Genomic DNA, 13,720 nt, shown 5'->3' with positions numbered 1-13,720 from the left:
ATTTGAAATATTTTCTCAAAAGCACAAAATAATGGATCACAATTTGTAAAAGCTAATTTCAATCCATTATCATAAGAAAAACATATAAAATCGTACCCATCATTGAATCAACCCCCCAAAAAATCATTTACATTTACATTTAAATGATATTCATTTGTTTTTTTGTGCAATTAAGCTTAAGTTGTCTATCAAATAAGAAGTTCCTTTCATAGTAAAGACTTTTACACTTTATGAACATCCAATTTCATGGTCATATCGAAAGGTCAAAAGTAAAAGAGAATGACGTCATCTGAGCATTATATCAATTTTCACCTCTATCAAGTATTTTAAAATTGAAATTAATGTATTGATAATCAAGAGTCATTTTTTCACTTTTTTATATAAAGGTAAATAATGGGGTCATGAAATCATACAGTAAAATTTTGAAATTTGAATAATACAATTTATGTATAGGGACCTTTAAATGTTGAAAAATGTCGTCTTAAAATATCATTAATTTTACAAATTATAGCAGAATTGACTTTAGGTTAGCGTTTCAAAGTATTTAGGTGTCTTTAAATAACAGAAAGGCTCCATCTATATGTAGCAGCACCAACATTTGTATCACCTTCAAAGGTAAGTTAATAGCATTGAAAATTCTAGGGATGACCATTCCATTTTACACTCCACTGAAAGGAAAGTCAACGATAAGTTTTAAAGGAGTTTGAAGTGATGTGAGTAAAAGTTGTGAGGTCAGATTACTTTTAAGTTTTCAATTTCTACAGATGTTATTCTAAAAATACAAAGTATTAAATTTTTAGAGAAATTGAATAGCAGGAAAATTTTGGCTTATCTGATTTGTAATATACCTTGAATACAAGTAATCAAAGGTTTATATTGATATTTGATATTACGAGAAAATAGTTATGGTCGGGATGTGATCAAATCTATCATAAAGCCATCGGACTTAACTGGATTTGATTACTCTTACACCAAAACTATCACCTAGTAATATTAAAAAAAGTGATTTGTAATTTCTTTATGATTTAATTTTCGTTGTGACGCGCTTTTCAATTAAAATTATATAAATTATGTTATATCGTATAACGTAGGTTGCCTACGTCGTGCTAAGACTAAAGTAAAAAAAGGTATGAATCTGCCTGACGTTACATTTAAATTTTGTACAGGTTGATGCCATTTTAAAAGTCAAATGACAGTTTTCATCTACAAAGAGTAGCACAAAATTGAATTATAAGCAATGAATTCAATACGTCTTCGCTGTATATGATATAAAATGGTTTGAAACTAATAAGAATTGAATTGATTCCTAACATGAAAGCAGTAAAACCAACTGATATTTACCCGAACGCTTTCGACCAAGGAGTTTTTGATCCAAGGTTGTTTTGTGCAAGTCGGGTTTAATTAAACCAAGTTGTTTTGGAGAAAATGTAAAACTTGTACATACAGACATATACATACATGTACTTATATGTGTCCTGAAGGTCACTTAAAGGGGTATGGTCACGATTTTGGTCAAAAAAAATTTCCCGATTTAATTGTTTAAAATGCTTCAGTGGGGCATTCCTATTAGGCAACCATTTGATTGCCATTAGTTGAGTTATAAGGGAGTTGCAGAGCTTACAATTCTTTGCCATGTAAACAAAGCTTTAAATTTGTTTACGTTTTGAATGTGTTAAACGTTAGAAACTCTTTATCTATGTTTAAATTGAATAGGAAGGTTGAAAAAACCAGTTGAAAAAGATTTTTTATTGGTATATTGAACCTATGTAAACAAAAACAGGGCACGGGCCTTGTTTACATGATACATATTTGTGAGCTCTGTATCTTGCTTAAAAGTTAACGACTGACTCTCAAATTTAATTTTATCATTAGAAAAGCATTCCTAAAGCATTGTAAATAATAAAAGAAGAAAAATATAATTTGACAAAAATCGTGACCATGCCCCTATATGACAACAAAACATAGTTTATCGCTTTAAGGTAAAAAGAAAAGGAATAATGTATTTTCAGTGAGCGTGTTCATGAAACATATCTGCGAATATATCGGGCATAAAATGTATACCACATGTAGCATATGGAATTGTTACATCGACACATCGACACATCTATGTAATGTTTTGGTATCAGCTAGTCATCATATCATGACTGTTTTAATTTACAATTTCCGGACAATCGTCGAAATATATTAATAAATTGGTTTTTTAACGATTCTGTTAAAAATGATTGCAGCAAACGGAAATAACTCTTTACATAGAAAAAAGTAGTATCATCATCATTAGGGAAGTTACTCTCAGAAATAAATTTTATCGTTAAAGCATTGTTGTTCCATTCAAAAAAATTTTTTAAAAACATGGTACATAACCGGATATCTGTAATTTACCACGCAAATGAAGAAAAAAAATCCGAAAAAACTTCCTTATTAAGTTTTGCAATGCATGCTTTTACAGATTCCACATGATAATATTGTGAGTGGATATGGACAAAGCGAAGACTATCTATATATATTATGCTGTTCTTTTCGCAATTAAATTCACTTCCGGTGAAAACCCGTGTCTGTCCAAGACGACACAGTGCCTCTGTTCTAACGACAGGGTGGACTGTAGTAACGGAAATATAACCGCCATTCCGTCAAAGTTCCCCTCGGGAACCAAGCAAATGTAAGTGTTAATCTAATAATCCTTAATCCTTTATAATTAATATATTATTAGATGCACAATTACTTTTTTAATATTAATATTTTCTATGTTTTATTCAGAAGAAATTTAATTTTTGGTGCACTCAATTACAGCCTTCCCTTCAACAGCTCTTCGGAGTAAACTATGATAGAAATCACATTTTACTTAAAACATTTAAATCAAAGAAATGGATAAAGATATTTTAATCTGTAATGGATTCTGGACAAGACCAGGTAGTCCATTACCGCATCATCGAGATTTGGGTCGATAATCTGATGATGATGACCGTGAAACGATGGTGCGATGACAATAAAACATTGTGCCGGATAATTATGCCAGTGCCAAGGTGGTATTTTTGAACCCGTCTAAGCTGCATATATACATGTAGAAAAATTCAAATATGCCACATGATAGATCATTGCTTAAAGAGTTTACAACCACCTTTGTTATCATTGTATCTCACCTGTCAGGTGAGATATTTACCTTTCAAAAATAAATTCTTACAGGAAAATAATTTTTCCTACAGGAAAAACAATATTCCTACAGGAAATTTGAAATTTCCAATCGGAATACAAGAACTTCCCACATGAATTTCAATTCCGACAGGATTTGATATAATTCGATAGGAGATATTCGTTTCCGTTAGAAAACTGCCTGTCTGAACCACATTTTCTCAGGAAATACCATTCTCCTACAGGAAATATAATTCCTTTAGGATTTTTAGAAAATCCCATAGGATTGTCAATATTTCCTGTAGGAGAATCATTTCTTTTATGGGAATTATCATTGTCCTATGGGTTATTAATTTATAAAGGTAAATATCTCACCTGTCAGGTGAAATACTAACAACAAAAGTGGTAATATACTTTCTAGACAATTGTCTATCATATTGTACATGTATGTATGAATTTGTCCGAAACTGCCTCTTAAACGGGTGCACAAATGCCACACTGGCACTGGCATAATTATCCGGCACAGTGTTAAAAGCTATTGAGAAAACGTATATTTTATTCAACTCTCTTCTTTTAGATATCTCTATGGCAATCATATCACCACCCTACGTCGGAATTCCCTAAAAGGACTCAAAGAACTAGTTACTCTGTACGGTAACACTTTTTATGCAAACAAAATACATGTAAAAGATACCATGAAATTTAATTATGTTGACTCACTTGTTACCAATTACTGTGTTTCATTATCATTTGGGAACATGCGTTTTTTAGGGTTAAGTTAAATCTAGCATTTAGCAGTTTTTTTTAAACATCTATATTAATTGAAAATGGTTTCATTAACACAACTTTTGTAACAAGTTTTATTTGATTAACGTTCGGTGTTGTAAGTTTGAATATCTAAACGAAAACTAGTATTTGTAGTCAGTCAGTTATTTATTTGTTGTTGTTTTTTATATTAGGAACCTGTTTGAGAACAACATTTCGTATATTGAATCTAAAACGTTTTCCTCTATGCCAGCACTAGAGGATATGTAAGCGCATTTTCTTTTCGTTTTGTTTTTGTTTTTGTGGGGGTTTTTTTGTGGGTTTTTTTTTTTGGGGGGGGGGGAGGGGGGTTATTCCTTTTGTTTCATGTAAAAACACTGTGCTAGTTTAGTACACTCAAAAGCAATAACTATAAAAGCTATCTACTCAATATGTTTTATTGTATTACATGAATTTGTTTTTAGAATTTTGAACAATAACAGAATCAGAGAGTTGCTGCCGCTGACTTTTCTAGAGCTTGAATCCTTATACGACATGTAAGTGTTACAGCTTCATAAGCTGATTTAGCCTTAACTGACGCAGTCAAATAAATTGATATTTTAAAATATTTTTTTTCTAATTTGCACTCAATAACATTTTTAGAAATAAAGAAAATTACAAAAAGTGGATTATATTGTAGATATTTAGAAAACAACCAACTCTCAGTGATTCATCCACGAGCATTTGAAAAACTTCCGAAGCTTGGAAGAATGTAAGTGAATTGTGATTCTGTATTTCATTTTTATGCATGCATAAAAAGTTCGTATCAATTTTAAAATATTAACAATTTTTAGCAAGTATAATATAACTATAAAAGTAATACGGACTTGAAAAAAAATCGCTTAATTTCATGTCATCGTTTACTTTAATTTCCAGATACCTTGCCGGAAACAGATTACACTGTACATGTGCAATAAAGTGGTTTGTGGCGTACCTGAATGGGAATCCTAATCTATTTAACAGGACATCAGCATCGTGTTCTTCACCGACAACTGTTGTACAAAAGAAAGTTGCACTTCTGAATGCCAGCAATCTTCAATGTGGTGAGAATTATACAAGATAGGCGAAACGGATATCTTCACGGCATGGTCCTTTTTAATATTGAAAAGATTTAAACCTAAAATTACATCAGTCATGATTATCATAAGTGGTAGTGGGTGTTTTTCGAGGAGAAAATCTAATATTTCAATTTCGTAGATAACTGTAATGTTTTATAGTCAATCAAATTAGTATTTACATTTTTCAACGTGTTTGGTAAGATTACATAGGTTTGTATTATTTACTGATTGCCGTTTTTGCTCAAATGTTCTTTGCTTTTTTCTTTAACACTTTTTTAATGTAGTATTTGTATCTGAAATATTTCTAGAGCAACAATCCAAGAATACATTAGAAGGAAGAACTAGCCATCAAATGAGCTTGATTCAATACGGTATTTTTTTACTTACACTTTATATAATTATACGTATCTGTTCACATTCTACTAAAAATCTTAATTAAATTTCCCAGACAAAGAATTGTCAAGATATTATATAAATACATGTATGATTCAAATAAAAAGCAGTCTAAATGATATTTTTTCTTAAACTGCTCTATCATCAATTTTTATTAGATGTATATAATTGGCCGTTTTCTCTGAATGGCTGGTTCATGCATGCCACTTTGCAGCTTTCTGTGAATCGTTTTTGGTTTCATAGAACTAATTTTAGATCGCTTAATAAAGTGACAGGCCTTGTTTACCGTATCTTTTTTCTTCTTTTAGTGCTTGTGGGATCACTTCTGGCGCTGTTTTTTCTATTGTTCACCTATGCTGCGCTAAAGGGAAGGTAAACCCTTTAATAATATGTGGTATACTTCAGGAGGCTGACTTTGAGGGGGGGGGGGGGGTTCGTTGTTGTTTTGTTCAGGATTTTTTGTGACGGCGGGTTGTTGTTGTTGGTATTTTTTTTGGCTAAAATTACAATACATGTAACATAATTCTTTATTTTAAACCATGTGTACTTTACACGGATTCTTATTCCATATCCGGTTCCTTTTAGGGGTCTTCTCAAAATACAGGTATATTCAATATAGGAATGAATAGAAAATTGACATTTTCTCCACTTCAAAGCAGATTACAAAAATAGTACAAAAGGCATTTTCCTCGAATTGCAATATGTTAAAAGGAGTATATCATTTTCTACCTTGTATGCAAGAAAAAAGAGTATTCTTATATAAGGTTTTTAAAGGGGGTTATCCCACGATATCAAAATGCATCGAGTATTGCTATTTAATTTAAGCATTGCAAACGTAGATTGGTACAATGGATTCATTCAAAATTTAGAAGGAAAAAAAAAACCTTAATGATAGCATACTTCCGTGTTTAATGATGTATGATGTTGGGGGGGGGGGGGTACATCTCCCCAGGAAAAATCATAATTCCCGAAAGCAACGCCCGATGGAAATATGATTTTTTCTGAGGGTTGGGAATAAATTTTCATGATATTTCATGGCGATTAAATCTTCATATTTCCCTCACAATCATGCAATACATGTATATCCATGTACTACCCTTACAAAACACGTCATAAAAGCACAATTGCAACGCTCAACTACCTATTTAAGAGAAAATATTTAAAAAAAAATAAATAAATGGTATCATAACAATTTTTTTAATGAATATATTCAATGTATAATTACCTAAGTTATACGAGTATATTGGCTGGGACAGAGTTACGCTTTATAAACAGCGAAGCGATATGGAAAAAAAAGAGCGTAAACTGGTCCAAACCATTTTATTCGAGGTTAAGTTGGGAAGCTTTTGCGTTCATGATTTAGATTTAAAAAAAAAACCCCGATCGTTTGATTTCAAAATGATACTAGATTGTACAAAGTCTATCTCGTACCGTCAGACGCATTGAGGTTTTGACGTTAGCCTTATGAATACGTAGGCGACTTTCTATAAATATAAATATATATATATATATATATATATATATATATATATATATATATATATATATATATATATATATATATATATATATAGTGGCATATCTCTGCCCCTTGTGTGCAAGTTATTTTTCGATTAATGATGTCGATATGCAAGATAGTTATGTCAACATGCAACATAACTATGTTGACATGCAAGAAAACTACAATCAAATAAGAGTTATAAAACATCTCAAATATCGCCAACATGTGACATCCAAGATGCTAGATACGCTACCTACTGATGTCAACATGCAACTTATTTATGTTAACATGCAACTTCTTTATGTCTACATGCAACTTATTTATGTCGACATGCAACTTAGTTATGTTGACATGCAAGCTAAATATGTTGACATGCAACATATTTATGTCGACATACAACTTAGTTATGTTGACATACAACTTATAAGTTGCATGTCAACATATTCATGTTGCATGTAAACATAACTAAGTTGCATGTCAACATATTCATCTTGCATGTCAACATAAAAAAGTTGCATGTTGACATAAATAATTTGCATGTCGACATAAATAAGTTGCATGTTGACATGCTAAGTTGTATGTCAGCATATTTATCTTGCATGTTAACATAAATAAGTTGCATGTCGACATAAAAAGATACCATCTAGTATCTTGGATGTCACGGGTGGGCGATATATGACATTTTATGAGATTGTGTATAATTCTTATCTGATTTCAATTTTTTTGCATGTCAACATAATTATGTTGCATGTCAACATATTTATCATGCATGCATATTTGTTTGAAAAATACCTTGCACACAAGGGGCAGAGATATGCATATATATATATATATATATATATATATATATATATATATATATATATATATATATATATATATATATATATATATATATATATAATTCATTTAAAAAGGTGTAAATACAATGGATTTACTAGATTGCACAAAATGAAACTCAAGTCGGCCACCTTAAAGTGATATACTCGGGCAAGGTATATGTGAATTTAATAATTAATTACAAATGTAGACTCCGTGTAGTTAAAAAACCCGGAAGCTTTGATACAAGCTTCGTCATCCTTGAACAGCAGTATAGTAGCGAGTAGTGAAGACACTACATGCGTCCGGAATAACGTGTGTAAACAGGGCTGCTTTTCTACAACATGATGAGTGTCACAACTGAAACATTATCGCAGCTTGAATTTTTAGAAAATAAAAAAATATATATATAATATTTACCCTAATAAATAGTTGCACTTTAAGGATTAATATAAACAATATGATAAGGAAAATTAGGAGCATTTTGATAGGTCGTTTGCTTTACTAGATGTCATGATAAAGTGTTTACTGTTCATTGCGCATGTTATCAATAGCCAAAAAAAAAAATCAATGTTTTTGTGCTGGTTTGACATCAATTCTTATTAATTTCAAATAAGCGTATTGATCGTTGTGTTTGACTCCTGAATTTGATATTAATAATGCTTTTTCAAATTATTATCCAAATGGGACCGTTTTATAAATTGTGAACCATATTTCATTTCTAGAAAATGTACGAGAGCAATCAATGTTTGCTCAACCTGTAACCGCAACCGAGACGAGTTGTCTCCCGTTGTTTACACTGTTGAAAATCAAATGGAGCCGTCGACCTCAGATACATTTGCAGACAATATCACTTACTTCAGTCACAACAGCGGTTCTTTTTCATATGATAATTTCGGAATAAATGGGGGATGCGAACCATATGGAACAGATTCAATATGTAACAGACACAGCAAGCATGATTACGAAATTCCAGAGCAAGTCTGTCAAGGTACATGTATTGTTTTCAAATGAATTAATTATTGACACATGCCTCTTTTGTTTTCACATTTGTGAAGAAAAACAACAACAACATTATTTTCGTCATTTTAGCTTGCAAGTCAACTCAAACAAATCTTGAGCGAAGAACAACTCTTTGATGGGAAGATGACATTTAAGAACAGCATATGATAACAAAAAATCAATATGTGATTACACTATATTTTAAACAAATATATAGAAAAGTGAAAAATTGCTCCAAAACAAAAGCAAACAGAACCCCCAAATTTTTATATGCATATCGTATACCTGCATAATTTTCGTCATTTCTTTGTCATTGAACTATCATTTATTCCAGATTTAAAAAAGTATTCCCGTCAATTCCTAAAAGCTTATAATATACAATAAGGTTTGCAAATTAATGTTAGAATGATAAATAACAGGTAAGTAATTAAAATCAAAAATATCTTTTAATATATATTACAAAGAAAATAAGGGAAATATTTATTTAAGTGATACCAGTCTATCAGGTCACATTGATTTCTTCATTTATATTTATTCATGTGTTTTACCCATAGAGTGGAGTAAGGATAGAAGCGTGTTTTTCAATTTACAAACCAATGAATAAAACATTGCAATTATTGTATCTTGAGCAAAAAAAAACCTCTTGAAAATATACACAAAATGTTGTACATTTTGCTAAAGCTATTATTTGTAAAAAAAAAAAAAAAAAAAAAAATTGAGACGATTTTGACAATCAAAACATTTACAATTAAAAAATGGCATTTTCTGTAGTGATATCTGCATTTGTGTTTACATAAGCCACTAGTATTAAGATTCAATTAAGTTGTTTGTTATCACCGTCTCATTGATAACGGTCGTACTGGCATTCCGTTTGAAGCACTTTTGTAAAGTAAGATTTCATATTCCTGATCTGAGATTTTCATAATCGTCAGAATCTGTGTCACTTAGCCTCTCTTTGACATTTTCATAATCATCTGGGTCAAGGTCATCAATGTCTGCGTATCCATGGGAACTCCGCTCATCTCGTATTGACAGGTTCCCCGGTCGCTGAGAAAATTGTTTGTGTTTTGTTGAATGTGAGTATGTCATCTCGACGTCCATAATATGGCGAGTACTGGAGAAATCATCAGTGGGCATCGGCATTTTCCCTCTTGTGAAACATCTATATTAGAGAATTGAATTGTTATAGCGATATTCAGATATTTTTTAACTAAATGCATTTTTCTTTGAGACAACGTACAAGAGAGATTAGATAAATAAAACATAAGACTATCAGTTTAAACCAGAATTTTACCTATTAAAATTACGTTTCTTTTCTAAACGTTCAAACGACTTGTGATACGATTTTGTTTACAACGACTTTAATATCCTAAACGTTTTTCAGTCATGAAACACTCGGCGTATGCGTGAACAAATTCAATATTTCATCGAAGATGCATCCATCTGAGAATCTTTTTACGAATAAAAACGTTTGAAAATACAAATTTAAAAATAGAATACATTAGTGTGTTAACAGCAACGATTTATCATACTAAGATTAAGTTTACTAAACAACGAAATCTGTTCAATTTAATTGCAGTGTAAAGGAAAACGTTGATAACGTTAATTTTGTTATTGATTGTTTCAACATTTGCAAATTAAGCTAGCCACACAATGTTCTTTAAAAAGAACTTTTTATTTTGAAAGCTGTTAAAATATTATTTATCAGTAAAATTCGATTTATATGTATGACGCTATATGACAATGAAAATACCAGACTGAGTATGTTTGCATTTAGGAGTATAAAGCATGTGGGTTGGGAAAATCCCAATATTTTGACCAAATGTAAGCAGGTACTGTTTCATTAATTAACTTCATTTGTATTCATTTTAATTGGTTTGAATTGTCTTAACTTTATACACAACAAAAAACCCCTTAAAAATCAAACTGATGAAGGTTTGCGCCATCTACAATCGATTGTCATTCGATAACGTGCATAATCTAACGCCCCAAAGTCTTAGAGCAATCAAAATTCAGTTATTAACTTCATTTATAACACTAACAGGATCAAGCAAATAAAAAGCTGGATAACCGTCAGAAATCAGATTAAAAAGAAATCAGTTGCAGATCTTAACGATAAAAAGATTTCTTGCGGAACAGCTTGGCCACGGTTTTAATGACGGCATTTATTATAGAGGTTTGAGAACTGGGCACCATTTTATCTGCATACTGAATACAAAAAGTTTTCCAACATCCATGAACAGATTATTATCAGTTTAAAAATCACAAACATGAGACGATGGTCAGAAGAGTTTTGAAAATCTTGAAAAAAAAACCCCAAAAAATCGATGACTGAGATAACATTGACGCATTATTATTATTATACGAAATATCCCGGAGTTTCCCCTTTTTAAACTATCATCCTTTCAGCTATTACATGTATATACGATACAAAATGATAACTTTACCCATTCGAATCACGCTCGCGCTTTTCCATAATCGATAAAGTGGTTATGGAATTGACCGAGTATATTTACGATTTATACATACCTTCTAATACCGTTCGCAATTCCCACAAATATGCACAGCAATATTCCAAGGGCGGCAACTGCAATGCCCAGGTACACGCTGAAGGGCAGGGGGAGTGAGAAATAAGCGCCGTAGTCAGTAAAACGTGTGAATGAAATTAAACCTGAAACAATATTAAAAAAAATATTTCGACTTTTTTTAATTGTTGTCAATAAAATCATTTTTCTTCTTCGAATTTGATATTGATGCTTAGTCAACATCTGATCAAACCCTAGCCTTATCATGTTTGATTATCAATTTAAGAAAGCAGGTCGGAATCTTCTCTTATGAAAATGAACGTTTCTTTATCGTTTTGAAACAAACTATCCCCACAGAAATTCCAAAAACAAACCAAAAAAATACTCGACTGAAAGATTGCATAACGAAGAGAGAAAAATATGTACATTTGTATGACCAGGTTCACTGTAATTTGTGTTATACATTAAATACATGTGTTGCAGATTAATACTCGAGATGACGATTATCAACAGGATGAACCCTCTTTGTCCAACTTTATTTGTTCTTGGCTATGGCCTATCACTTTTTACTCATTAACACCTCTTATCGTCACTTCAAAACCTTGAGAGGACACATACATGTACTTGCAGCAAACTCGTCTTTATATTAGTATAAATGAACGTTTATTGATGAATAGAAATTTTTTAGAAAATTTGGAGGCAAATAAAAAAATCTTTGTTCAGCAGGAGTTTTGTTATCGAATTATGCTAAGATAAGCTTTTTTTACGACTTGATATTTAAGAAAATCACAAAAACTTAAAACATACAAGACATATATTCCAAATATCGATCGTTTTCGTTAATTTGCTATATGCATGAAAGTTGATGTATACAAGAATGTTGAATTCAGCAATACTAATCGTGATACATAAAACTCGGCGTATTTTTAAATCTCAGCTCTGATATCTGTGGATTGTTTCCTGATAATAGAATAAGGAAGCCCTGTACGGCAACTGTTTTATTCACTCACACAGTTTAACATATTTGTCATGGTTTTGAATGAGAGATTAAAAAATATATCAATTTTTTCACAATGATAAAAATAAAGTCGTTCACTTGTTTTCATGAAAACAAAAAGATTGCACAGTACCTGACATTTTGTCTATCCTCATGAAATGTTTCCGGTTATTCAAGGCGGAAGGAAAGGGGAATCATGGTCTCCAAAAACTATCAAACATGTACGACATCGTAACTTCAATTAAACAAGATTGCTCATCACCTATTACAGGAACTAATGGGATGGCGTTTTATTTTGAAGTTACATGTACTACTATAATCTTACTTTTAAATTAAACATTCATGGACACATACTAGGGACATGTACGTACTTGAAAAGTACATACAGACAGTATATATATTTTTTTATCTACCGTCAAAAGGGTCTCTATAAAAATTGCCTTCGTGCATGGAAAAGCGTACACATTTAGTGCACATAATTTATACATAAAAAATGTTGTGGTTTCATAAATTCATTGTTGAATACCAATTTTCGTGGAATCTGTTGGTGAGTTGGTTCAATAAACCAGCGTTCATTGAAGTACTGTATAGTTACTCAATGTTAGAAAAGAAATAGCCATGAATGTTTATGTACTTGAAGCTTTCAACGAAAATCGACGTCTACTACTTCAGAATACTTATGACGACACGTTACAGTTTATAATCAGCGTAGTATTACTGAACATCGGGTCCAGCTGCACTCAATATTAGAACATATTTAACGATTAAAGTGCGCGTATAAAAATAAAGCTTAGGTTTAATACACAGTAGATGGAATTATTGCATATTGACAGAAAGAGCTTGGGTGCACGGAGAAGGATGACACTTTATAAATGCAAATTAATAGATAAAAATCAACATATTAATCAGCATATTGTGACTCTCAAAGACATAGCATTAGCGAACGTAGAAAATATTGTTTGAGTCAGTAACTATTATAAACAGGTAAATATCTTTACATGTTAATGTTGTGCGCTTTAACAAACATATATTTAAATCAACACTGTACATGTGAAATACAGATTTTTTGCAAATTCAAAGCTATCTTAGATTTGCATGGTTTTATTTGTAACCACAGATATTGAGAACGTTAATAAAAAGATACTCTGTTAATACCGAAAGGCGACATTGAGTATAGATGCATGTTAGACAAGTCCACTGTTAGCTAAATTTTGTAAAAATTTTATTTCTTAACAAATCTCTCTCTCTCTCTCTCTCTCTCTCTCTCTCTCTCTCTCTCTCTCTCTCATATTTTCCTCATTAAGATATTTGAACATCTCATCAAACTCAGCGACAGATGGGATGAATTGATTCATGAACGTTGATCACTTGCGGGTTTTTTTCTCCAAAGGTAAGTATATTTGGAGTATTACAAAGTTTTAGTATTATAGTAATGATATGATTTGTTAAATTAATAATTTCATTTTGTCAGTATTATCTAAATAATGCACTAAAA

At 31.3% G+C, this 13,720-nt stretch overlaps 2 protein-coding genes across 3 annotated transcripts; one reads left to right on the top strand and one right to left on the bottom strand.

Annotated features, from left to right (window-relative positions):
- The first annotated feature begins 2,302 nt into the window (after positions 1 to 2,302).
- LOC105321399 (slit homolog 1 protein) lies at positions 2,303 to 9,417 on the top strand. Its single transcript, XM_011419659.4, has 10 exons — positions 2,303 to 2,656; positions 3,704 to 3,775; positions 4,086 to 4,157; positions 4,356 to 4,427; positions 4,571 to 4,642; positions 4,807 to 4,973; positions 5,297 to 5,359; positions 5,690 to 5,753; positions 8,427 to 8,692; positions 8,794 to 9,417. Exons 1-10 carry the CDS (start codon positions 2,475 to 2,477, stop codon positions 8,838 to 8,840), a joined length of 1,077 nt encoding a protein of 358 aa, XP_011417961.3. The 5' UTR covers positions 2,303 to 2,474; the 3' UTR covers positions 8,841 to 9,417.
- Positions 9,398 to 12,515, bottom strand: LOC105321400 (uncharacterized). 2 transcript variants are annotated; one of them, XR_004596812.2, is made up of 3 exons: positions 11,655 to 11,676; positions 11,233 to 11,374; positions 9,398 to 9,865 (listed from the first exon to the last, which is right to left on the bottom strand). XR_004596812.2 is itself a non-coding variant. In XM_011419660.4 (3 exons), the coding sequence occupies exons 1-3, from the start codon at positions 12,378 to 12,380 to the stop codon at positions 9,601 to 9,603; spliced, it is 429 nt and encodes a 142-aa protein (XP_011417962.2). In that variant the 5' UTR covers positions 12,381 to 12,515; the 3' UTR covers positions 9,398 to 9,600. The 2 variants fall into 2 exon arrangements, 1 of the variants encoding a protein (XP_011417962.2); XM_011419660.4 differs by lacking the exon at positions 11,655 to 11,676 and adding an exon at positions 12,359 to 12,515.
- Between the last annotated feature and the right edge of the window lie 1,205 nt (positions 12,516 to 13,720).

This window comes from Magallana gigas, chromosome 4 (genome assembly GCF_963853765.1).
Source record: "Magallana gigas chromosome 4, xbMagGiga1.1, whole genome shotgun sequence".
Lineage (NCBI taxonomy): Eukaryota > Metazoa > Mollusca > Bivalvia > Ostreida > Ostreidae > Magallana > Magallana gigas.
Note: the sequence above shows the minus strand (reverse complement) of the source record. Positions and strands in the feature narration are given on the sequence as shown.